Below are 26,156 nucleotides of genomic sequence, written 5' to 3' on the forward strand. Positions count from 1 at the left end.
TGTGTTTGTCTCTCTCTTCCCTCTCACTCACCCAGCCTACGATTTTCTCTCTCTCTCTCTCTCTCTCTCCCTCCCTTTTTCTCTTTCTACCCTCAAGTACCGTTGCGTCCCCCCTCTCTCCCTCTCTCTTTCTCATCTCCTCTTTCTATCTTTCATCTCTGTCTTCTTCGTCGCGAACACGTTTGTCCCTCCTCGTCGTTCGTTTCGGACCTGAAGACCGAAGGTAGATCGATCGGGCGATTTTCCTCGGGGTTTTCCTCGGCGACGACCACCCCGCGACGAGTCGAGAAATTGCTCTCAGGGCTCCCGATTCGAGCGTGGAAAAAAATTCAGGTCGATCGAACGCACTCTCGCGAGAAGGACGATGGGAAAGAGAAGTGGGAGCGAGGGTGGCTGGCTAGGTTCGGATGGCGAGAGAGGGCCGCGGGAGGAAAGGGGACGGGGAGAAAGAGAGAGCGAGGGAAAGAGAACGGGATGGAGCGAAAAGGGTGTCCCCAAACGAAGCGTGGACATCGCGGATCTCCTGACGGATTTACGTCGGGGGAACGAACGAGGTCACGGACTAGAGAAAGGGAAAAGCCCGCGCTAGAGAGAGAGAGAGAGAAAGAGAGACAGAAAGAGAGGAGAGGAGAGGAAAGGGGGGAAAGGAGGAGGAAGAGGAGGAGGAGGAGCGGGGGAGGAGGAGGAGGAGGAGGAGGAGGACAGAGGCGCGGCGCAAAACTTTAACGCGCAAATTATATCAACCTTGAAGCCGTGAAACGTGCCGCGCCGAAAAGCTTTTTTTTTTCCTTCTCTCTTTTTTTTTTCGCCTCGCGCTCCGCCGCGGTTCGTCGAACGCGACATCGCGCGAAAGGCAGCCACATCGAGGACGATCCTTCGCATGCTGCCGCGCCGACGCGATAACGGATCTTATCGGGGGCTCTGCGAAACGAGTCCGTTCCAGTTCCGCGCTCCGTCCAATTACGCGATCCGACCGGCGTGTTATCGGCGCGGCATTTTCGCTCGCCTCCTCATTACGCCGGGGGCGTACGGGGCAGGGGGCAGGGGAAAGGGGGCAACAATAAACGCGGGCGCTCGCGGCTACGTACGGTCCTGCCTTTCGACAAACTCGGCACTGTCGCCGACCGATAATTCGAGCCACCGCAAACTCTGGCGTCTGCTCGCGACGCGCTCGCGATGCGACGCGACGCGCAAAGTTGGCGGACGACCGGCGCGCGGAATGAGATCGCCGCCTGTATCCGGAGATAAATACGGCGAGAGAAAGAGAGAGAGAGATAGATAGAGAGAGAGAGAGAGGGGAAAAAAAAGAGAGCAGCGTGGTTCGCTCCAGGTGATATCGCTTCGCTCGCCTCATTTCGCGCGATTTTATTTCCCAGATGGTTAAATTTAACGATACTCTTTTTGTTCATTTGCACGGTCGCACGCGGGTATATTTATCATTCGTTCGAATAGTGGTCTATCGATTTAAATATACGGGGTGTTCCCAAACACGTGCGAGAAAGTTTGGGTTATGATTCCTTGGATAATTTCTTGAAGAAAAGTTCATGTACACCGATATTCTTAGGAGGCACAGTTTTCGAGACAGGGTGTTAAAGTTTGAAAAAGCTAGATTTCAACTTTGTCTCCTCCCCTTCTTTCGATCCCCAAAATTGAATCTCTTGGATTTTTCTGGATGACTTTAAATTCTTAGCTTATATCACCCCGACTGAAAATATTGAAAATGTAATGAATCGCATAGGTATGTTGTCATGCGAAATAATACACCATAATACATCTGCTGGTTTTGAACGTATTCGCCAATCGAGGATAAAGAGGATAGATTCATATATCACGAGGAAATGAATTGCTTTTAGCAATTTCTACAATATTGTTTAATTTTCTTTTTATCAAAATACATTTTCTGAAATTTCATTTTTTTAACTTTCGACATCCTATAACTCAAAAACTATCGTTTATCGACATCGGTATGAACGTAAACTCTTCTTCAAGAAATTACCCGAGGAATCACTCCCCAATATTCTTCCCACGTGTTTAGGAGCACCCTGTACTTGTATCTGCCGATAATTTAAATTAAAAGTTTCTATATTTATAAAGCAATACAATTAAAAATAATTTATACATATTATAAAACATATAAGTAATGTGATATCATCGAATTATTGATTGCATGAATTTTTCGTGAGTCTCATCGCGCTAGCGCGCGATTCCCGATGCAACTTTTACGTGACGTCTCGAAATAGGAGCTGAATATACGTGGTCGTCGAAGTAAACGAAGGAGAAACGTGCGCCAATGCCAAATGAAATTCAATTGGATCGACCATGCGAGATAGAGAATCTTGCGTTCTATCTTACGGCGCTCTTACGTCGATTATAGCGTCTTTAGCGCTCGCTGATACAGCTATTGACCGGTTTAACGTGTCGCCTGGCCTGTTTAACTTGCACTTAGCTCGATCTTTAGCGGCGTATTAAAGTTAACGCCCGAAATATATTGCGCGGATGCATTTTGTATCGGAAGAATTCCGAGTCTCTATAACAATTTTCAACGTATGGTGACAACGTTCGAGAGTTTCTGTACGAATTTCATCTAATGCTTGCAATAATGAGAGAGAGAGAGAGCAAAGAGAAGACATCGAGAAAATGTCTGTAATGTCGATATTCTTAATGAGGCGCTTGTCTTTAAACGCAATGTTATAATGAAGATATTCGCGTAAACGTTTCGTGAGATGAAGTCATATCCTTGGTCGGTATTTTAATTTCGACTCCTCTCGCGTTTCACTAGGATTACCGGCTCGAGCCCATTATCGTTTCTTATTAACCGTTTAATAAATTACTGCGAAAACATCGGAGAATATAAGGGATCGATCGGCCGATCGCGGAACAGGTGGATGGACGTTCATTAATTCTAACGACCCGACGAACGGATAATGACGCGTACACGCGCATCGTGACTATTTCTCGATTCGCGCTCGAACCGGTGGCAAAATGACACCGTTAACCTATCGCGCTCGACGATAACAAATATCGAGAGGGCAATAATCGTGCACGCACCAACGAACTGCCGGTTTTTAACGACTCCGATTCGTGTCGTGCAAGTTTTTCGCTCCATCTAATCCCCGCCATATATGTATAAATGTTTAAGTAGGGTCAAGATATTAACGAGACGATACTAATGCATTTATTTGATATAAATATCTAAAATAAAATTTTATATGAATATAAATAAATTTCGATTTATTTACCTTGCCTCAAAAATTATCAATATTATACTACTTTATTTTATATATTATTTGTTTTATTATTAAAGTCAATCGGTACGTTATTCAATAATTTCTCTCCCGATGCGGTAGGTTCAATTTAAAATATATTTTATTTTTGACAGAATCGTGGTTTCTCATTCCTTCCTGTACGACATGATATTTTTTAAACTCGCCTCTGGATGCAAATATATACGTCGGTTTCGCAAAAATAACGCTCTTTCGTGTCGCCGCGCAACAATATCCGCCCAACCTACTCGACGACACCCTCTGCCCGCGCACACGTGTTATTTATGATTAGAACGGGATTACCCCGAGGGACAGCGATGTAATGACCGATTCTGGCCGTCTCGACCTACGATGGGATGACCTATGTGGGACACGCGCGCGAATTTTTGCGAGAACGAAATTGCCGACGTAAACCTCCGCGCGCGTTTATAGGGACATGCGCGCCTCACACACATGTGCGTAATACGTGTGGCGATTACGTGGCATACACAGGGCGGAACGGCGTTTGTGCCGTGACGTCACGGCTCCTACCACGACTACACCTTTAACGAGAGAAAGGAAGAGAGAAAGGAAGAGAGAGAAAGAGAGAGAACCGCTCCGATGACGTTATATTCTCCGTAAAACCCCGGGCTCAACTACCCACGTGGCAACCTCGTGAACCCTTTCAGGAGGAATCTTCAAGTTCTATCAAAGTCCGCTGTATGCGAATTGACGGTGTAATCGATGGTACGTTGAATCGAACGAAATTGACTCGACTTTTTCGCGCGATTAGTTAGTATTAGTTGTTAATCCGGCATTTCGATTATCGTTTTATCTGGGAAATTTTAATGTCTTCCTAATTTTTAAGCTCTCTTATGAGCGATAAGAATGAGATATGTATGAGAAAAGAAGTAGATATGACACGTGATATCACACGCGAATGATAATATCAATTCTCTCTTTCACGTGTGATATCGATCGACAGGTATACGTATGCGTTAAGGATATATCGCGGCCTTATTTCACCGAAATGTATACAGAGAGGAAGTTGATAATGTCTCTTTACATCTCTTGAGCAGTTAAGCGAGTATTTATGGATGTTAATTTCATATCGCGTTCTTTTTGTGATTCTCGAGATTAGCAATTACAATCGCGCTACCGCTTTAAACCCTCCGAGTTCTCGCGGATTATTATGTATTTGTGCAAACTTGCGAAATTTAGTTACGAGATGTTAACCGGATAATTTCCGTCTAAGAGTATACCTTAACCGACCTTTATTACATTTGACCACTAATTGTTTCAATGAGAATAAGAAATAAACATACGAACGAGAGAGAGAGAGAGACAGAGAGAAGGCGAAACAAAGATTGCGATGATAAAGTCTACGTTTGTGATCTCGATCTCGTTAAAGGTAGGCTTTAATCGAGTGCCATTCGGGAACAATATACTTCAATTATCATTCTTGTTCCACGAACATCTCTTTTAATACGTGTTGTTTACTCATCGTTAATATGATTGGCGAAATTTGATGAAAATATCGCGGGAGTGACGAAAATTGCGGAATGCCAAAATGATACGCGCGACAAAAGGAGAATTGATGCTAAACCGAAGCAACTAAAGATTAATTTGCAAATCACCTTAACGGAAACAATTTGCAGCGAGTTAAGTCCTCGTTTAAGACGTTATTAATTCGCGGCGGCAGCTTGCACTACCGTAACGAGAGACACGTCCGAGAGGAATCGTCACAGATATTTATCTCGCTTATGCTAATGAGAACGGTAGTACATAGTGATACCAATTTTAATCGTATCTCCGCGAAGGGATCGAAAATTGACGTGGAAATTACGTCGATATCATCGAAATTATCGCGCGGTCGTGCGCCTCTCATTCCGGACTCGTGAGCATCGAGATCGGATCGGCCGCCCGGTATATATATCCGCGATCTCGCCGAATCGGCGCTCCCGACAAAGAAACACCACCCTCGGCCTTCTTCTTCCTCGAGTCCATCGCGTGCACCGTCGCCATCATCTTCGACGTATACATAATTTCGCTCGGTCGCTCCCTAATCAACTCCTTGCGTTCTTCTCTCCTTCTCTCTCTCTTTCTCTCTCTCGTTCGCTCGTCTCTCTCGTCCGATGTTCTCGCGTATCAGGTGCGTCACGAAGCTCTCCCGGTGCCCGGAGGCATCGATTTCGATGCCCAACATCGCAACATGGCTCGACGTCGTAAGAAACTCGTCTACCTCCCCCTCTGTCCCTCCGTATCACGCCGCTGGCGTAATTTTGGACCGGGTTGCCGCTCGCTTCTCGCGCAAGAGAGGACGACGAGGCCGCTTTCTCGATACCTCGATCGAGGTGGAAGAAGCTTCGGAATGGAGTAGACGTTGGTGTTCGAGGGATGGAAGGTGGACGAAGACGCGAGGGGTCGCGAACGACGAGGGAGAAGCCGCCACGGCCGTGTGACGGAGGACGCGAAGGGTGTGAGGCGAAGAGTGGTAGAATAGGGTGGCCGGAGAGGGTGGCGGCGAAGGTGGTTGCGAAGGGTGACCCGAGGGTGGCCGGACGAAGAGAACCGGAGGAGGAAGAAGAGAAGGAGAAAGAGGAGGAGGTGGAGGGACACCTTGCTGGAAACGCGTCGGTTCGCCGGCACGCTAAGTATAGGCGTCCTCGCGACGCCGGCCGTCAATATACTACCCCTAACTAACCCCCTGGGGGGTCCGTGGGTGGTGTTGCTGACGGAGAAAGGCAGGCAGATCGTGCAGAGCGAGCGGATCGAGCGAGAGGGTGGAAGAAGCGGGAGAACGCACGATGGCGCGCGAGGGACGTTCGAGCGAGAAAGGGCGGAGGGTCGACGAGGATCGCGAGACACGGTCGAAGCTGAGAGAAAGGAAGATGGAGTGTTAGAAGGGAGAGGAAGGTGGATGCTTGTGCACGAGGGGTCGTCGCCGTTGCCGTTGCCATCGCCGTCGCCGACGTCGTCGTCGTCGTCATCGTCATTCTCCTCGTCGCCGACCTGCTGCTTGTTGTGTGCGCGAGGAGGTAGATGGGCACTACCATCCGACCGAGCATCCTATCCCATCCTATCCTCCCGTCGCTATCCTATTCTGACGTGGCTTAGTTTAGCTTAGGGCCTCGCCAGCCTGGAAGCTTCCTCGTTGGAGGAAAGAGGATAGATACACGCGAATCACCGACGCGAGAGGGACAAACGACGCGGAGGGACAGAGACGGCGAGAGCGAGATCGCGAAGGAAGGCCAGAGACCGCGGATAGTCGGAGGATGGGCGACGGGGTGGCGGGTTGGAGGACTCGCAACGACGATGCCGACGACGACGACGACGACGACGAGGGAGATAGAGCGCGTCGAGAGAGCGTAGAGTCGGCGGCGGTAGGACATTGCGGATATATTCGCCTCTATCCAGCAGCGACGAGAGAGCCAGTCTCCTCCACACCTCCGACCGACCGACCGACCGACCGGCAGCGTAGCGCAGCATCCTCTCCGGGGTTTCTCTCTCCTGACCATCCTGCGACGTAATCAGCGAGAGAACCCGCGTCGCCCTCCCGCCCATCCGCCCTCTTCCACGTCATCCCGTCACCCTCTCCGCACATCCCCGCGCCACTCGTTCGCGCGCGTTCGCGCTCTCGCCCACTTCCACCCTCTTCCTCCTCCTCCTCCTCCTTCTCCACTTTGGATCTCGCCACGATCCACCCTCTCTTCGCGCTCCCCACACACCCCCTTGGCATCCCTTACACACGGCGGTTGCCTGCCTGCCGTGGCATGCATCTATCCGGACGTCTATCTACCTATCTATCTCGATGCACTGGGTGTCTGTCCGAAAACCAGCTTCCATTTCTCCGCTTGAGTAAACGGAGCGAGCGCATTTCCACCCCTGCCTCCCCCCCCGGTCCTCTTTCCCGCCCTTTCCGTCGCGATCGCAACGATACGAATGCCTCGATTCTATCGCGCTTTAACTCGAATCTTTAACTTGTAACGCTAAAGATGCCAATCTGTCGAATTGCTCGGTTTTCATACGGATAGTTTCGTTTGAGAAATGAGTGAAATCAACAGCGATTCGAAACCTTAATACGCTTTACATTATCATATCACGGTTTATCACAGACACAGTTGATTATCATTCCGTATTAATATGCCTCATTAATGTACACGTCTTGTTTAAACATACCACCGAGTACATTTGCGAAATTACATGTAGTGTCAACAGAGAGCGAATTAAAGGAGATAACTAATATATTTGCAGAAACTATTCATCGTAATATCAGATTGCGGATCTTAGGAAAAAAGAGAGTGAAAGAGAGAGTGATTTCCCAAATTAAATTATATAATAACGTAATAAATATGATTTATATATATATATATATATATATATATATATATATATATATATATATAATTTACATATAATGTAAATCATATAGATTTTTGAAATCGATCGAAATTTAACATTCAATTAAATTCTTTTAGCATTAAAATTCTCGTTAAAGAGCAACTAAAATCAATTATGCAACGAGAAATAAGAAACATTAAGGAAATATTATCGCTAAACGAATGCGATTAATGATTGATCGAATTTGAAAAGAAGCAACTTTTAATCTTAACCAACTTTTAAAGAAGCAACTTTCATAGAAGCAACTTTTAATCAAACGCTAAAAATTAAATTATATAATAACGTAATAAATATGATTTATATATATATAATTTACATATAATGTAAATCATATAGATTTTTGAAATCGATCGAAATTTAACATTCAATTAAATTCTTTTAGCATTAAAATTCTCGTTAAAGAGCAACTAAAATCAATTATGCAACGAGAAATAAGAAACATTAAGGAAATATTATCGCTAAACGAATGCGACTAATGATTGATCGAATTTGAAAAGAAGCAACTTTTAATCTTAAGCAACTTTTAAAGAAGCAACTTTCATAGAAGCAACTTTTAATCAAACGCTAAAAATTAAATTATATAATAACGTAATAAATATGATTTATATATATATAATTTACATATAATGTAAAACATATAGATTTTTGAAATCGATCGAAATTTAACATTCAATTAAATTCTTTTAGCATTAAAATTCTCGTTAAAGAGCAACTAAAATCAATTATGCAACGAGAAATAAGAAACATTAAGGAAATATTATCGCTAAACGAATGCGATTAATGATTGATCGAATTTGAAACTTTCATAGAAGAAACTTTTAATCAAACCCTAAAAAGTTGATATTTTTGTAAATTATATATATACATTTTTGTTATAACACGCTGACAATTATTGAACAAAATAAGAAATTATTTCTAAAGCGCAGAGAAAAACTAAAAAATGTCCGATACTTTACGTCTCTATCGATCATTAAGAATTTCAAGTTGTTACAAGATAGGTAAGATTATTGGATAAGGCACGAACAGGTCTTTTGTGACGGTAATTATGGAGCGCCTATTAATATTGTACCACTCTGTTGTATTTCGTACCATTTACTAAATAAGCAGGAAAAATCCACGAAGCACAACATAAGAATTTTTCCTGGTTCTGACTAACATTTCCTTTCTATTCATCATTTCTTAATCTCCTATTCACTTTTTGCCTCTTTTTGCCCTTTTCACGCATCGCATTTATTTAAAAATCGATTAGCTAAAATAGTGTTTGGTGAAAGTTCTTCTGAAGTGCATATACATGTCAGCGTTTCAATAAAATAATACATTGAGGATATATTAAGGATACATTTGTTTTTCTATCTATTAATTCCACCTATTAATTCCTGCAACAAAGAAACAATAGCAGTCTACGCAGTCTCTTCGACATTTGGTAGAGATGTATATTTACGAAATTTGCGAAAATCTCGATAGAACAGTTCGCTCATGATTCCCACATTAAATTTTAATGTGAAATCAAATCATGAAGAAATAAAAAACTGATAACGTGCTGATAACGATCAATCAAACGAGAGGTAATAATTATAAATGAATTCGCAAGTAATTGGAAAGAGAGGGAAGGAAGAAAACCTTCGCATATACGCGAAAATTACGCGCGATTGCTTTATCACGATGAACGAAAAAAAAGAGAGAAAGAGAGAGAGCGAGAGAACTCGACAGCCTCGCGGATCGACGAAAGCGCAATCGAAATTTCATTTTAATCCCGAAATCCCGCGGCACATAATGGCCACTTTACCATTCCTCCTTCTCTCTCCCTCTCTCTCTCTTTCTCTCTCTGTCGCCTCCTCTTTTTTCGCGATACGCCGCGCCGCGAGCAATTACGAATACGAGCGATGCGAGAGCGAACAAGGAGAGCGAGACGACGACGACGGTGTGGGAATACAGTACGGCGTACACGTGTATCTGTTATTGTGATATGGATGTTAATAGGTTAGGGGGTCTCCGGAGAATGTGGGGTGAATCACGATTTCGATAAGGGTTTATGTTCCCCCCCTCTTCCCTTCTCTCTCTCGCTTCGACGCTGCCGCTCTCGCCCTCCGGCCCGCGCGTCCTCCCTCGCTCGTCCTCTCTCCCCCTGTCCTTTCCGCGTTCTCTTTCTCTCCGTATTACGCCGTTTCTCCCTCTTCTTCCGGCAGGCTCGCTCATTGAAAACCGGCTCTAGAGCTTCCAAAGCGCGCGCCGGCCGGCTTTGCATTCGCGTTCGCTCGCTCGCGTGTCGCGCGCGATAGTGGTGGACACGTATGTATGCGCGCGCCCATATGTATTTTATAGCGCAGACGTCAGAACACGTGTACCGCTCGTTAGAGAGTTTAGCGAGAGAGAAAGAGAGGGAGAGATAGAGAGAAAGAGAGAGAGAGAGTCGGCGATCGCACGCCGCGTATACATACGTTACAGCGCTATACGGTAACGATCGGCGGCCGCTGCTTCCCATCCCTCGGCGCAGATATTCGGCGGGGTCTCTCTTCGATCCCGTGACACGGCAACTTTTTTTCTCGAGGCGGCGGATATTAAATCGTTAATAAGTCAATTTATGCTCGCACAGAGAGCGCGAGGGTGAACTGCCGAAAAGGTTGCTCGAGCGCGCCGGAAGTGGATATCCGGCAATTCCGAGACACTGCGAGCACTTTGGGAATTGTTGTACACTCGCATATATATTTCATCAATTTTATACATATATGTGTGGAAGATACTTCATAAAATTAAATGATCAAACTTTATCGGTTATGTTTTATGAAGAGAAATGAGAAAAAAATGTTTTATAGGAACTTGAGTCAGAAACATTTCATTATCACGTTATATTAAAAGAGAAAAAGAAGTTTAATTTTTCACTTTAAGATGCATGCATTTTAAGATCTCCCGTATCTAATGCAAGATTGATCAAAGATCAATCATCGTTCAAAGATTGAATTTAACACCCTACGAATTTCATATTCGGCTTTAGTTTGCTGAATATACATTGATCCTGTCTTATCAGTTCCTGCCACGAATCAATTCTTGTAGGATACATCGTTTACATATGTCCCCAAAGATAAAACCTTATCAACGTAAAATCTACTGATATCGAGGGGTTTAAACGATTGATAAACAACTTAAATAAGGACCAACACACTCTTCTACTCGTCACGCATTAACAGCGAATCCGCTATTCACGGATAATATTTGATATTTCCGTTATTACATTTTAATAAAGCGTTTTCAGATTCAAATTAGATAGAAATCTCGAATAACGATGGAGAGAGATAGAGAGAGAAAGGGGGAGAGAGAGAGAGAAATGTCGCTTATATAATATTTTCTTCTTATTTCTACTCACACAACATACTGACCAAATTTGATCGTTTAACTTCGAAAAACTCTGTACAGAGATATTAAAAAAATTATATATTTTGAAAGTAGAGAATATTGATCAAAACCAGAAAAAAAAGTCTAATTAATATGGATCTTACAATTAATATCTTCAAAGATACAAACTATCTTTCTATTTTAGCTCTTTCTTCTTTTCTTATTAGTTGTGTCATCTTTACAAAATAAAAGAATATTTACTAGTTTTGCTGTAGTAACATTGGGTTATGAGTATCAGTATTAAGAGAGAGAGCGATAAATTATAAATAGAAAGCTAAATAGATAACCGTATCTTCGAAGATATTAATTGTAGGACCCATGTTAATTAGGCTTTTTTCCTTGTTTCGATCGAGACTATCCGTTTTCAAAATATGCGATCCTTTTTTCTTCAACACTCTGTATCTTATTTGTATGAATTTAATTTCACGATACAAATTGAGAGAAATGGAGAGAAAGAGACGGGAAAATTTCGATCCTTCGATCTTCCCGCGTTCTTCTCGACAACTCGGCAACTTTCTTGCGCCCTCGTCGCCGAAAGTTCGCGCGCGCAGACGTAATGTTTATAAAGTTTCGCCAGCTCTCCCTCCCTCCCTCCCTTCTCCCTCGCTCATCCCGCGCGCAATCAACGAGCTATAATCCGTTCAGTTGCACGACAAAGTTTCAAACTCGTCGGGTGGCCGCCCACACGCGGCTGTCCGCGGCGGCATCGTCTGCGGCGCGTTGCGGGGACGAGGGGACGAGGGGGAGGGGGAGGGGGAGAGCGGAAACGCATACCGAGAGCAATTATGACGTGCACGGTAACGTTTAACGGCGGCGACGCGCCGGTCGCCCGTTGAATACCGTCGAATATAACATTTCTGCCGACACGACACCTCCCTCCTCCCCCTCGCCTCCCCCTCAGCCCACGTTCGCGCGGCGGCGGCGCGTCATCGCGCGTGAATACTGACGTCACCGCGCGTCGTCGTCGTCGTCGTCCGCGATGTGCGAAAGAGCGATCCGCTTTGTCGCGAGCGCGAGGCGCAAAAATAGACGCGTTTTAACGCCTCGCGTCGTTGTCGTCGGTAGCAACGACGATGAGCGTCAGGAGAGCGGAGGACGTTTACGAGATTCAAATTAGGTAGAAATCTCGATTAACGACGCAGAATCGCCGTTCGTTGATCGTTCGCCGACGTGATTATCGTGGAAATACTGGAAACCAGTTTTACGCTATCCGAATGAGAGAGAGAGAGAGAGAGTTTCTCGTATCATGATCGCGTCGAGTGTATTTGACTTTGAAGTAGCTAAAAATTTTTTAATACTCGTCTCTTTTTTATAAATATATATTTATAAAATTTATACATGTAATATATATATCTTTGTGAAAAAAATAAATATTTAAATTATGTATTGTATATCCTGGAAAAATATAAGAGAGAGGAAGATAGTGACATTTTTCGTATCGTGATTGCGTCACGTATATTTGACTGAAGTAGCTGAAATTTTTTAATAATCCTTTTTTTTATAAATATATATTTATTGAGAAATTTTTATATCATATATCTTCATGAAACATATATATTACATATCCCGGAAATACATGGATGTGGTAGCATTCAAAGGTAGATAAATAGTCTAATGATCCTCAAAGAGAGTGTATGCTTCAATATTCCACTTTAACGAGCGTTCGTTTAGCTCATTTTTAAAAGTACGAATCTTAAAAAAAAAAGAAAAAAAAAACCGTAGAGGATAATGCCGGGAAAACGAACGCAAAACCAAATAATCTCGAGCGCTTCGACAAGCTCGCTCGCGCATCTTCGACGAAGCGGCGGACCTCATTTTTCGATATTCGCCTTTAACGAACATTTCCCTTCGTATAGTACGTCCTCTCGAGTTGGTACGGCGCGCACGTAATGATGCCGCGCGATAAAACCGCGCGTCTCGGCGACGACGACGACGACGACGATGACGGGATCTCCGACTATCGTCGTCGTCGTCGTCGTCTTTCGATCGCGAGAGTTCGACTTTATTCCGCAGTTTTCCACACACCGCGTACACACACACACACACACACACACACACACATACAGGAAGGGAGCGAAGGGATGGCGGCATGTTCGATGCTCTCACCGTTGGCTCTCGTGTGCACGGTTCGTAGGGCATGTAACCGCGTAGGTGTAAGCACACGTACACATGCACCGCACGTACATGATATATACGTGTGCACGTGTGCAAGGCGTTTTCCACCTCGCGCACTTACACGCGCCTCTCTCTCTCTACGGGGAAACGAGAGTAGTAGTGGTGTGGTAGTAGTAGTATGTACATAGGTTACAGGCAGAGGCTAGGTACTATCTAGTATCTAGTAATACGGGGTACTAGGTACGTGCGCGCCGCGGACGCCAAATAGTGGTTCGCATATTCAGAGATAGCGACGTCGCTCAGCGCGATCGCCCCTGATTTAGGCCCTCGTTCCGTCTCCCTCTCGCGCATATCGGCCGTCATTCTCTCCTCCCCCCTCTCCCCCTCTTTCTCTCGCGCTCTCTCACGAACTCTCCTCCCCTCGTCATCCGACCCGCGTTTCTCCCTCGGTTCTCGTCGTTCCATCTTCTCTCGCGCGCTCGCACACAGGCGCAATACAAGCGCGCGCGCGCGCGCGCGAAAACACACACATACAACGCATCCCGCGCGACACACAGACGCTAGGGTCCACGGATAACGTCCTCGATACGCCGCGCGGCAACGGCGGCACGACATCGAGGCGCTCCGAAAAGCGCTATCTCGCAGCACCTCGCTCGGAGCCTCGACTAATCAGCGCTTCGATCCGTGCTTTCGAGCGTCCTACTTTGATCATCGCCCGCTTCGCTCGTTCCCTCTGTGAACGCGACGCTCGTGTAACGACGTTGTACCGTGTATAAATCGGAGATCCGCGCGAGGAAATTCTCTCTCTCTCTCTCTCTTTCTCGCCCTCTCTCTCTCTCTCTCGCGAACGAATCGCGAGCGTGCGCGCGACCCTCGGCGACGAGATACGTCGATGAAGAGCCGCGATATATTTAGACGACGGCGGATCGCGCGTCCATCTTTCGCTTCGACGAGCGCGCGTCGGGGCTTCTCGTTCGAATCCATCCGCTTTAAAGAACGTACGATTTCGTCGCGCTTAACAATCTCGCGCCTTCGTTACCGCGCGCCATTTTCCGTCTCGCGCGCGCGATTTCGCGTCCCTCTCCTCCTCCCCTACCCCCTCACCTCACCCCTCCGCCCCATCCCCCGTCCTCTCCAGAGATCCGGCTCGAACGTTAAAAATCTCGCCGAGCGAAATGGGTCAACGCGGGTCGACGAGAACTCGCATTCCTGAGAAAGCGACGTAATTAATTTACAAATCCGCGAAACACACACATACACGTGACACGCACATGCATACCACGCGCGCCGGGGGACACGGCATTATGGATAACCCGTGAAACGGATGGATTTACGAGCGCGATGCGAAATTTCGAATTGATTTCCCGGCCTAGACCGAGTGAACCGCGTGGCGTGAGCGAGGAGCGGGAGAAAAAAAAAAGGAAGGAGGGCGAAAAAATCTCTCAAAATATAATTTCCGCCCGGGCGGCCGTTAAATCCACCTCGGCTCTATTTATCACCGCGAGGAGCCGCGCTCTCGCGTTTATTTCGCGCAACGCGTACATACGTATCCGTCCTAAAGCGAGAACGTCCGCATCCGACTCCGTGCGAGCGTCCGCGGAATTGTAAATTACCGCTCTTACGTTTACTGACGCGGAGCGCGAGCCGAGTTAAGTTCGTGGTTGAGAAACACTGGGCCAGCTGCCGCGGCGCGGTGGTATCTCCGCGTTGTCTGCTACCTCACACCCTCGTCTTGCGTCCCACGTGGATGCCGGTCGAAGGGGTCGCGCGGAATGAGGGTGACGCGCGGGGCCGTGGCGGCGCGGCGCGGCGCGGCCGGGGCGACGGGGAGACGAGAGGGGGAGCCGGGAGGAAGAGGGGACCGGGGGGGAAAGGACGGAATGACGGCGCGGCGCGGCGCGGCCAGGCGTGGCGAGGCGCGGCGCGGGGAGAGACGGCCGAGGGCAACGTCGGCGATGAGGGAAGCGCGAAGGGGGACGAAGGGGGAGGAGGAGGTAGGTAGGTTGCTTCGGTATGGGTCGAGTCGGGTGGTCAGAGGGGGCGGAAGTGGGCGAAAGGGTCGAGGGATACCGCCGTTACCGTCGCCGCCACCCACTGACCATCTCTATACCCTACCTACCTACCTACCCTACCCTACCTATCTACCCTCGTCGCCCGTTGTCGTCCAGGCTTCTCCGTTACGTGCCTACAAAAAAAAATGTCCTCCTGTGCAACGTCGCAAGACGCTGCGAGATCCGCGGGAAGCGAAAGACGACGTGAAAAGCGTCCGCGTTCGACGTCTCCATTTGGCAGAGATTCTCCCGTGATATTTTGTTCCTCGGCAATTTGTCGGAGAGATAAAAAGTTGAAGAGTTAAAAAGAGAGAGAGAGAGAGAGAGAGAGGGAGGAGGAATATTATGGGAGGTTGGAAGAGAGGGTGGAGAGCGGGCGGAAAATGAGAGGAAAGTGTTTAAACGCGATCACTGGGACACGCGTTGTTACGCGTTCGTGATATATATTTTTCCTCCTCGTCTGTTTCTCTCGTTTTTCCCCCACTTTCCCCTCTATCACTCGCAAAGTACGAAGAGAGAGCGAGAGTTGCGGCGTTTGTGTGTGTGGGTATATGTGTTGTACGGTGCAATAAATTCTACTCGTAAATTATAATACAGTGGCGTAGGTCATGGACCGAGAACGATACGCACGCCACGTGCTTCCCCACGCGCGTTTGCTTGTATACATTCTGTCTCGCTCCGTTTCACAGCCCCTACCGCTCACGTCGACGATTACTGAATGTGTTCACGTATTTACTCTTTGGTATTATTATTATTATTACTTCTCTCCGTTGCGGAGTGATATGAGACACATGGATGCACCGGAGAGATTACCCGCCGTCGATCAAACGATCTCTTTATGTACGACGCAACAGTTTGCGCAATGTCGCAAAATATACATGCACGCATACGTACGCATGTTGTATTATAATATGTAATCAAGTTTTGATACATACCTTAGAATCATTCCGACGTAAATATGTAAACATATTTCTGTGCAACATCCGATATACCTTTATCTTCCGAGCTTATTTAAATTTCTTCGAATTCCCTCTATTCTTGCTTTGGTTGATAATCGTCGAGGGCGTAAGCGCACGGGGAGACTTGTCCAACTGTACTTTCTATAAAATAAATGGTGATGGGCACACGGTATATTAAACTGTACAAATTTCTGAAAGACCGTCTATCAATATCTATCAATCTTTTTCCGTATATTTATTGTTATATTTTGTCATATCTTTGTAATTATATCTTTTGTTAATTTTTGTCTATATATATCTTTTTATTTACAAGAAAAGTCCACTAATCGTCAAAAATATTTTATTGTATATTTCTCCCTCTCTTACAATAAGTAGTAAATTGATTTTTGATATTTGTCAATATTTTTTTAAGTAATTAGAAATTTAATTATGTGATATACATATGTATAGAATTTATCAAAAATAAATCACAAATTAATTTTTCTAAAAAATCTATATATAATATAAAGCATTACGATGCTCGAGAATAAAGGCAAAAACATTTCTGCCTTTGTATGCTTTCGAATATTTTACTCTAATATAGAACAGTATAGATTTTTTACATTATAAGTGCATGTATAATAAACATTAGCTTATATTCCCATAGTAATATTAAATTTTTTTGCATTAAATTTGTTTTATTCTTAATTAATTTGTTATTTTTATTGATTTTTTATTCTTTGTTATTTTTATTGATATATATACCTTGAGAAATTTTATATCTAAAAATATATATCTTCTAGATATGTATGTATATGTATATCATTAAGGATTGCAATTCTTCTTTCAGCCGAAACGTTTATGCTCACCAACGTGGGTGTTGCACTTCCAAAAAGGCAATAGTTTTGAATGCGCGACGCTTTTGGTAAGCTTACTATTGGGACAGAGTTACAATGCATTTGTAGTAAGCGGATATGCATCGCGCGAACAAGCTCTCTGCGACATGACCAGAAGGACCTGCCCGTATTTGCCGGAGCGGAAACACACACCACCACCGGCCGACATGCCTAAAATTGTTAAGTATCAATTAAAGGCACCGCCGGATTTTAGAAGCCAATTTCTCTTAGAGCTGGAAGATCGCGAGAGAAAGAAGAAAGATGCCGAATTACAACGACAGGAAGAAGAACGACAGAGAATGATTGCTGTATGCATGGACTATTTTATCTAATCAATTTGTTTCATGAGATAATATAAATTATTAATTAATAATTATTGAATGGATTACCTGATAGGTATGCTGTTTTATTTGATACGTAATGCATAATTAAAATTTAAGGGGGAAAATATATCTATTTTTATTATATTATATAAGTATTGACATTTTACATTTCTTACTTGGATTTTATTGAATACGTTCATTCGATTGTATCATTTTAGGAGTTTGAGCGTCCACGGCCAGATAAATATTTCGGTCACAGGATACACGCGTGGGTGGTGATTTTGCCGGAAGATAAAGGCCCGAGAAATCGAGAAATCACCGAACCGATTTTCATCGAACCCTCCTCCGGAATGTCTTACAATCTCGCTGACGAGGAGACCAATTTGTTATATCTGGGAGTCGAAAGTATTTGGAACGATCAGAATTATTGGGTGAATATGCAACCGCGCGGAAAGGGCTGCGCGAAAATTAATTGGGACTTGAGTAAAGTTGAGCTCTGGGAGCACTTGCTGCCTGGCGAACCGCGTGTTGCGCGAAAAGACACGGACGAGATCGAGGAAGACGTTGGCGTTGAGCAAGATAAGCATTTGGACATGCCGGCTTCGTACGTCAATGAAATTCAAATTCATAGCTTAGGTATACAAATGTTTATTTTTTTTAATCGATTCGAAATATGTAGTATAATTATTCGTCAAGTTTACTCAAACTTCGAAAAATGAATATAATGCCAATTGTTTTAAATTTTGTAAATTAATAATTTGAATAATTTTGTTTGTCAAATATATTTCCACGTTTGTCAATATATTTATATACATCGCTCTCTCAGATTTTGAAAGACGATATCCGCAAGGAAGTAAAACGATATTTTACAAGAAGGCAAAGGTGGAATTATACGCGCCGTACTTTCAAATGGACGGTTTAATACAACGAGTAACCGTTTACGAAGATTATGAATATATCACTCCTATTCAATGTTACGAAAAATATTTGAACAGAAGCGACTGCCTTACGGAATCTAGTAAAGATTTCAATACGGATACTGTTACGGATTTCTTCGAGAAAGGCCGATCGGATCATTGCAAAGGTGAAACAATTTCGAATAAAATATTTATTATCATAAGCAAAGTTCGTATTGGTTTTTTTTTGTATTAACGCTAAGAAATATTAACAGCGGATCGTTATCTCGCATCTGATACTGGCTCGATAGACAACGAAAGAGCGATAGATTTTTATGATGACGCGCATTTCGAGGGATTATCGCGCATAGAGATGGGCCCACTTTATTTGACTCAATATTACAGAAATCGTGAGGATTTCCTTTACTATAGGTGCAAAATTGTCTTTAAATAAATATAAAGACATATTATAAAAAAATGTATATATATCCGTAAAAAAATCAAATCTCTTAATCTTTACTTATTTTTTTCCTATATTGTATACTTTTACACGTAAAAATATGATATAAATATATGTAACATTTATGTAATATTACATTTTTATATTATTTCAACAGGCACGTTCAATTTTCGACAGACAAAGATAATCCGGCGGATGGTATACATTTCCGACGTATTTCAGTAATATTGATTTGAAAAATCTTAAATTTATATTTAATTACGCGATGGGCAAAAAATTAATTCTTTTCATCTTGCAGAAAATCATTGAGAAATATCACCGAAACAAAGAAATTCCGGCTTGCGAGGATATAGCTATTCGCGAATTCGCGATGCTCGAGAATGAAATTCGCGTTAAATTTCATTACGATAAAGATCGGAGTTCCAGAGCTACTCGTACATTCATAAAACCATCGATGGCGGATAGAGGGGAACGTTTGGTGTTTGATCCCGCAATGACCTACGGATACAATGTAAATTTTCTTTATAACAAAAATAATGATCAAAGGAAATTGCGATCTAATTTATGTATCTCGCAGCCAGATCCGACTGCACCGCCGGAAAAAAATCTCGATCTCTTTTATAATCTCGATAAGTATTTGAAAGATGAAGATCATTCTATAATCTGCGTCAAGGATGCCGAAACCGAAATCATGGAATTCCTAAAGAGAAGAAGCGATGAAAATTCAAATCTGCAACTTTCGATTTCATTATTCGACAGAAATCAAATAGTCGAGACGATATCGACTGAGCCGAGAATAGTACTTATCAATTGTTTAATTCCTTTATTAATTTAAAAAATTTATAACGTGCCGTTTCTTTAGGATGCGATAAAAGGTCCAAGTCAACGAGATGATATCGCGCAAGAGATCGATCCGTTGGGGCCATATTTGGCGCGAATAGGCAACCCGGCGTACATCAGCAAGGCAGAAGCGTATCTGCTACGCGATGACTGTTTAAGTGACTTTAAGCAGTTATCTATCGACAAAGCGAATTATATTTTACGTATCATCGAGAAGCGTGCTGCGGAACTTGAAAAAATGCAAACCTTGTTAACACAGGTATGAAACTCTACTAAATTGATATCACGTCATTAATATCATAATTATCTTGACTAATATTTATACATTTACAGTCAGTTGATTTACCGAAAGCGGAGGAGGATCAGATGCTAGCCAAGATAAATGAGCTAAGCTTCAATTTACACGTACTAGAAACATATCTGAATTGGCATAGCGATCAAGTACCGCAGAGATACAAGATATTGATGGATCGTTTGCGGCAAAATCCGTATCTCCAAGCACTTCAGAAAAATTAAGAAAAAGATATTGAGAAATTATATGAATGAGTATATCAGTAAGTATACATATAAAGAATACTTCATCCGAATAATTAATCGAGATATTAATTGGATAAAAATTTCATTTTTCAGATATTGCAAAAATCATACTCATTTCATATTATCAAGGAGAGTACACATTGGCATCATGAAATGTACAATATATTTATTGAAAAGACCACGAGCCCATTTGACCAATGCACCGACCTGAAGTAATATTGAAAAATAAATGTAAAATAATTTGTATAGAGGTTTCATTTTTGCAGTTCATTACCTTCATCATCAAAAGTGGCCAGCGTGAATTTACTAAGTTTATTTGTGAAGTTTCCAGTGGGGGAAACTAACGGATGATCCAACTGATCGTTGCTACTGTCACTATTGACAAATTGACGACGATAATCCTCAGCGAAGCCAGAAATGAGAGTATCCATCATTGGCGCCTATAAAGTATCAAACTTTATATTTTCATTTCGTAAGAATAATTATTAGATATTCTCGAATAGTGTGACTTGTACCTGTTTCGAAAATACTTGCAGAATCTTGTAGACTCGTGCTCCGTTCTCTCGCACCGGAAATTGCAGAAACAAGCAAGGCAAGCAATCTGGATTATTCTCATCCGAGGGTTTCGCCATTTCCCAGCTCAGTTCCGAGTATTTTAGTCCTAATAGCAAGCTCTGTATAAATACATTTCAACATGTTATTATATATCATACATATTTCATAAATATTCAGCTTGATATATTGCACTTACGCACTGCATATCGTCGACTATATATACCCCCGATGTATTAATCGCAACAAGGACCTGCATATCGCGATTGGTGATCCACGATGCGAGACCTCTGACAGGTCGCTCGATTTGTCCTTGGAAGAAGGCCGCACCGTAACACGGTAAGTTCCAACAAAACTCGAGGTATTTCCTGATTAACTTTTTGGGATTTGCGTTAGCGCTACCGTTGTGATTCGGTATTCGCTTGTACTGCTCCAGAAGATGTGCCTCGGGTGCTCCCTTGCCGCCCACCAGTCCCAATCCGAGTCCCAATCCCAACAGAAGGCTGGGAAAAGCGTGATGATGCGGTAGAAATCGACCGCGGTGTCTGCGGAAAAATGCCAAGGTATGGGTCTGCGCGTTATAGGGCCCAAGTTCAATCCGAGCTTGTAACGCTCCTAAAGTGGCATAACGCGCAGGACCGTCACATGCGTATCGTCCTAGAAATTAAATTTATGTCTTATTATAAATAGAGAAACTATATAATTTTAATGAAAACTGTATAATTAAAATTTTTTAAAATAAACATTCTACGTATCTTTTATTTAATGTGATTTACCTTGTAAAACATTGTGTCTGGCTTCTGCATAGAGTAATTCAAGCACTTTAGTATCTTTTATTTGTTCCTCTTCTGTTCTGGACAGAAATATATTTCGACGAAAGAATAGTAAAGGTTCCTCATCATCAGAATCTTCTACATGAGAACTATATTTATTTACGAGATAACTCCACTTTGCAGCCAATTCTACAGGCTTATGTGTTGGACGTAATTGAACTTCCATCTGCGAAGAACACATCCACAGTGCAAAAACTGGTGTAGTGGTTACTAGAGAAAATCTCAATAGACCTAATTCTGCTTCCGATTGAACTATCGTAAATATTTGTTGTGCTGTTGCATTTTGTTCAATTTCCATCGTCAGAAATACTCCTGTCATTAGATAAACAGCTATGCGTATCGTAGGTCTCCCTGTATTTGAATATTGTGGCTGATTTGTCATTGTTTTATTCACTGCAAATAAAAAGAAAGAAATGTTAGTATTAGAAAATATAACAACTCTCTCACTCAAATTTGGAAAAATTTATGAATACATACAAGTTGACGAATGTCCTTCCGGCTTGTAGTCATTTGTATAGCGACGTAGTGGTTGTCCTCTTTGAATTGTACAATCATTTTGCTGCTCCATTTCTTTTAGAATTTTTCTTTCTCTTTTTAATTACTAATTAATTATACAATTTATTAAAATACATAGCAATCAAAAACGAATTAAAATTATATACATAAATATTGTACTGTTATGATCAGTTCATGTACTCACATTGATAATATTACTTTTGACTTAGAATTTTACAATTTATGTTTATGATTTAGAGAGTTACATATTATTCATAATACAGCCCCAGTATTATTATCATAAAATAATTGTTTCTGTTGCCAACACATTATTATATTCTAAATACATCTCTTTCACATTATTAACCGCGATAATTTATTTATTAATATCATTATGCCACACACATTATGGAAATTTTTAGTTTGTTTATTATTTCAGTTTCAAGGCGTGTTACTAAACTCTGCCGCACTGCCATCTGAACAGTGAAGCTGCAGCAATTTTATTGATTATTTGTATGTAGCTATAAAGCATATATATATCTCAATATCGTTCGTTTTTACCACAATTAATATTTATGTAGAAAACAGAATTATTAATCATAGTCTTATTAAAGCCAAAAAATACTTTATTAATAAGATCTATTATTATTTTTCACAATTCTTGTGTGTGTCTACATTCAGTTTTATCACTATAGTGAAGTGATAGAATTTTTTGTTTATTATTAATGGTTGAAAGTAATTTTACCCACTTGTCTCTTTGTGACGTCTATTATGTCATAAATTGTGGGTAAATTCTCTTATTTACAAGTTTTATATGAGTTAACTGAGCGGAATCAAATTCAGGACTAATAAACTTTTTTATCACAATTGAATATGATAGTCTCATTTCATACATATAAAACTCAAATCTAAATCTTTCTTTTATCACGCAGTTACTCTATTCATTAGCAACTTAACTACCACAGTTAACATTTATATTATTCTCATATAAGAAGAGTATAAGTAATATAAACTAAAAATAATTTATATAAGGACCATATGACATTCGTCAAAAAGTTCTTAACTCTTGTACTTTTTCTATTACCATGTAAAATTTTTAAATAGAAATTTTTTAAAATAAGTTTTTTGAATAAATCTAATAAAAAGATCAGGGTGCCTATTACGGTTCTTGAAGCGAGGTGAAAATTACAAAAGTGAACAGATTTACTAGATTTTGACAAATGAAATTGTAGATACTCTAGTAAATTTCCTCACTTTTGTTATTTTCACTTCGTTTCAAAGACCGTAATAGGCCCCCTGATGCGAAAAGTGAGTAGCTAAATGACATTTATAAAATTAAAGAAATTGTTTTATTGAAGAAGTTAAACATATCGTTATATATAATCTTAGATCTTTTATATCAGGTCCGCAACGTTCATCGGCATTTCGTCTATTTGGGTAGAGTAATACTGCTCGATATCTCGAAGAATCCTTATATCGTCAGTTTTTACAAAGTTTATCGAAACACCTTTACGACCGAAACGTCCCGATCGACCTATTCTATGAATGTATAATTCGCGATTGTTAGGTAAATCGTAATTAATTACGAGTGACACTTGCTGAACATCGATACCTCTCGCCCAGACATCCGTTGTGATTAAGACACGACTGTACAAAAAAGAAAAATATTAATATAATATATAATTCCCTATACAAATATTCTTATCTTAAGATGATACACTTTTAAAGATTACAATCTTACCTCTGACCAGATCGGAATTCTTTCATTATGTTGTCTCGTTCCTTTTGGGGCATGTCTCCATGCATAGAGCATACAGTAAAGTTAGCTTCTCGCATTTTTTCTGTCAACCAATCTACTTTACGCTTGGTGTTACAGAAGATAACTGCTTGTGTTATCGTTAATGTATCATACAAGTCACAAAGTGTGTCAAATTTCCATTCTTCTCGTTCTACAGCGACAAAGAATTGTTTAATTCCTTCCAATGTCAATTCATCACTAGAAATGCAAAAAGTTAAAATAAAATATATTCATACTTAGTAATGTGAAATAAAGATGAAAAATTATTTACCGTTTGACAAGAATGCGAATAGGATCTGTCATAAATTTACTGGTCATTTCTAGAATTTCATGTGGCAAAGTGGCTGAAACTAAAACCACTTGTGTTGCCGGTGGTAGATATCGGTATACATCGTAAATCTGCTCTTTGAAACCTTTATTCAACATTTCATCAGATTCATCAAGCACTAACATTTTAATAGCCCTAGTTCTAAGTACCCGTCTTTTGATCATATCTGTTAAAAATTCATAAAATTATTACACAAATATTATTACAATTCTGCCCTGTCATGTATAACTGATAAAAATAAAATATGGTACCTACCAAACACTCTACCAGGAGTACCAGATACAACATGTTGACCATAATCCAGCTTTCTAATATCTTCCCCAAGATTTGTGCCACCAATACAAGCATGACATTGCACATTCATAAAGTCTCCTAATGCAAGGATGACTTTCTGAATCTGAGTTGCAAGTTCTCGAGTCGGCGATAATACCAGAACTTGAGTTTCCCTTACTTGTGTGTCCAATGATTGCAATATTGCAATCGAAAAGGTAGCAGTCTTTCCTGTACCAGATTGTGCTTGTGCTATTACATCTCTGCCCTTCATAATAGGTTTAATGGATCGTTGTTGAATAGCGGACGGTTTCTCAAAACCTATAAAAATAGAAATGATACAATTATTTTATTTCTTATATATATAAAACTTTGTCATAAATCATGCTTTACTGTATGAAATTTGTTAATATTACAATAATAAAATTAGAAAGAAGGACAACATACAAGAGGGAAATCAAATAAGTTCCGCAATATATTGGAACTGCTATCGATTAATGGAAAAGTGCTATAATTATCACTATCATAAAACAAAATGGGTATAATCGCTAATCATACACGAGTAAACGTATAACTTATTTTTGTAATCTTATTAAAACTAATCTCAAAAGAAAATAATCCGCGAAAAGAGTTAGAGGTTAGAGATTGATGTAAGGTAGAGATTGAGCAAGGAATATCATACCGTATGCGTAGATCCCGCGTAACAACTCGTCGCGGAGACCCATGTTGTCGAAGGTAGGAATAACTTCGACATCCTCGCTGGTTTCAAATTCAACGTTTGATAAATCTTCTGTTTGCGCCACACGACGTGATTTGTCCGCCATTTTACGAAAGTGTTTTCTTCTCCAGCGAATTCACTGATGATGACGCAGTTTCACCGGGTTGCAATGGATCTGTTCTTTTTAGCTGCACTGCTGCACTAGTGCAATAAGTTGGAAAGAGACAAACATACTTTCCAGAGAGAAGACTGAGAGATGTCATGGCCTGTTTTTAGGTGATCCCTGAAAGCGATACTCCCTCTATGGACATTGAAAACGTGGACATGAACTACAAAGCCAATGTCCATGAATGTTCTCAGAGGGTAATATATAATGTGCACAATTTCTGGTTTTGTTCCGTGCTATGTGCACGAAATGCCGGTAGCACCAGAGTATAACAATCATTATTTTGAAAATAATATATAAATATGATAAATAATAATTTTTATAAAAATAATTTTTATAAATTACTTACCTATATGTGTATGTATGTGTGTCCATACGTTGTCCAAATGATTTTAAATATAAGAATAGACTATATGAATATCGGTGTATGTTACCGCCGGCATAGCTCTCAGGTTCATGAGAGTACTGAAACCTCTTCATCTGGCAAATGCCTTTGTTAAGGCGGAGATACAGGGGAGGAAAAATTGAGGAGGAACAATTTGTTTATTTATTTTTATTTTATTTAACAGAGTTTTTAAACACAGAATATAATACATATAAAAAATATATATTACATAATTATAATATATACAACGTAAATTATAATTAATTTGCAATTACATAAAAAACACATTACAAAATATTAAATTATGTAATATAAAAATAATTACATTACAAATATATATATTACAAAATTTAATGTAGAATATATAAAATACAATGCATTAGAAATATGTATTACAAAATATAATACAAATTTAATATAAACTATAATTTTAAACTTAATACAAAATAAAATTTATTACACGAAAGTGTCCAAAGTATACGTATAATATAAAATTTACTAAAAATTTTTACATAGACCAGA

The 26,156-nt window shown here is 41.3% G+C and overlaps 3 protein-coding genes across 8 annotated transcripts in view; 1 reads left to right on the plus strand and 2 right to left on the minus strand.

Moving 5' to 3' along the window:
• Nucleotides 1-22,425, minus strand: part of Bili (FERM domain-containing protein 8 Bili) — a 94,362-nt gene extending 71,937 nt beyond the window's left edge. For 5 of the 6 annotated variants that reach the window (XR_014436200.1, XR_014436199.1, XR_014436201.1 and 2 more), the window contains exons 1-7: nucleotides 22,175-22,425; nucleotides 21,952-22,075; nucleotides 21,418-21,867; nucleotides 20,841-21,298; nucleotides 20,605-20,763; nucleotides 20,364-20,529; nucleotides 16,135-16,299 (exon numbers count right to left, since the gene is read on the minus strand). Coding sequence is in view for 1 of the 6 variants with exons in the window: in XM_083085624.1 (XP_082941750.1) it covers nucleotides 20,256-20,296; nucleotides 20,364-20,529; nucleotides 20,605-20,763; nucleotides 20,841-21,298; nucleotides 21,418-21,867; nucleotides 21,952-22,042 (1,365 nt within the window). In the remaining 5 variants the exon portion in view is untranslated. Of the gene's footprint in view, nucleotides 1-16,134; nucleotides 16,300-20,154; nucleotides 20,297-20,363; nucleotides 20,530-20,604; nucleotides 20,764-20,840; nucleotides 21,299-21,417; nucleotides 21,868-21,951; nucleotides 22,076-22,174 lie in introns of those variants that run through there. The other variant, XM_083085624.1, reaches the window with a different exon arrangement.
• Nucleotides 17,048-21,387, plus strand: LOC145963551 (dynein regulatory complex subunit 7). Its single transcript, XM_083085623.1, has 12 exons — nucleotides 17,048-17,341; nucleotides 17,575-17,992; nucleotides 18,183-18,440; nucleotides 18,528-18,684; nucleotides 18,870-18,933; nucleotides 19,011-19,511; nucleotides 19,575-19,811; nucleotides 19,886-20,106; nucleotides 20,183-20,320; nucleotides 20,414-20,536; nucleotides 20,626-20,980; nucleotides 21,078-21,387. Exons 1-8 carry the CDS (start codon nucleotides 17,141-17,143, stop codon nucleotides 20,066-20,068), a joined length of 2,019 nt encoding a protein of 672 aa, XP_082941749.1. The 5' UTR covers nucleotides 17,048-17,140; the 3' UTR covers nucleotides 20,069-20,106; nucleotides 20,183-20,320; nucleotides 20,414-20,536; nucleotides 20,626-20,980; nucleotides 21,078-21,387.
• A 149-nt stretch (nucleotides 22,426-22,574) lies between the features above and the next one.
• On the minus strand, nucleotides 22,575-25,257 carry LOC145963555 (eukaryotic initiation factor 4A-III). The gene is made up of 5 exons (XM_083085626.1): nucleotides 25,048-25,257; nucleotides 24,351-24,686; nucleotides 24,039-24,261; nucleotides 23,711-23,965; nucleotides 22,575-23,616 (listed from the first exon to the last, which is right to left on the minus strand). Exons 1-5 carry the CDS (start codon nucleotides 25,187-25,189, stop codon nucleotides 23,364-23,366), a joined length of 1,209 nt encoding a protein of 402 aa, XP_082941752.1. The 5' UTR covers nucleotides 25,190-25,257; the 3' UTR covers nucleotides 22,575-23,363.
• Nucleotides 25,258-26,156: the final 899 nt, after the last annotated feature.

The sequence above is a fragment of the Camponotus vicinus genome, unplaced genomic scaffold (assembly GCF_025532165.1).
Source record: "Camponotus vicinus isolate PSW18456_S1 unplaced genomic scaffold, iyCamVici1.0 SCAF_12, whole genome shotgun sequence".
Classification (NCBI taxonomy): domain Eukaryota; kingdom Metazoa; phylum Arthropoda; class Insecta; order Hymenoptera; family Formicidae; genus Camponotus; species Camponotus vicinus.

Coding starts and splice junctions, on each gene's coding strand:
- LOC145963555 (XM_083085626.1), bottom strand. CDS start 25,189: ATGGCGGACAAATCACGTCGTGTGGCGCAAACAGAAGATTTATCAAAC. Junction 24,687..25,047: donor ACGCGGGATCTACGCATACG/GTATGATATTCC, acceptor CTATTTTTATAG/GTTTTGAGAAACCGTCCGCT. Junction 23,617..23,710: donor GAATTCCGATCTGGTCAGAG/GTAAGATTGTAA, acceptor TTTTTTGTACAG/TCGTGTCTTAATCACAACGG.
- LOC145963551 (XM_083085623.1), top strand. CDS start 17,141: ATGACCAGAAGGACCTGCCCGTATTTGCCGGAGCGGAAACACACACCA. Junction 17,342..17,574: donor AACGACAGAGAATGATTGCT/GTATGCATGGAC, acceptor GTATCATTTTAG/GAGTTTGAGCGTCCACGGCC. Junction 18,441..18,527: donor CCGATCGGATCATTGCAAAG/GTGAAACAATTT, acceptor AAATATTAACAG/CGGATCGTTATCTCGCATCT.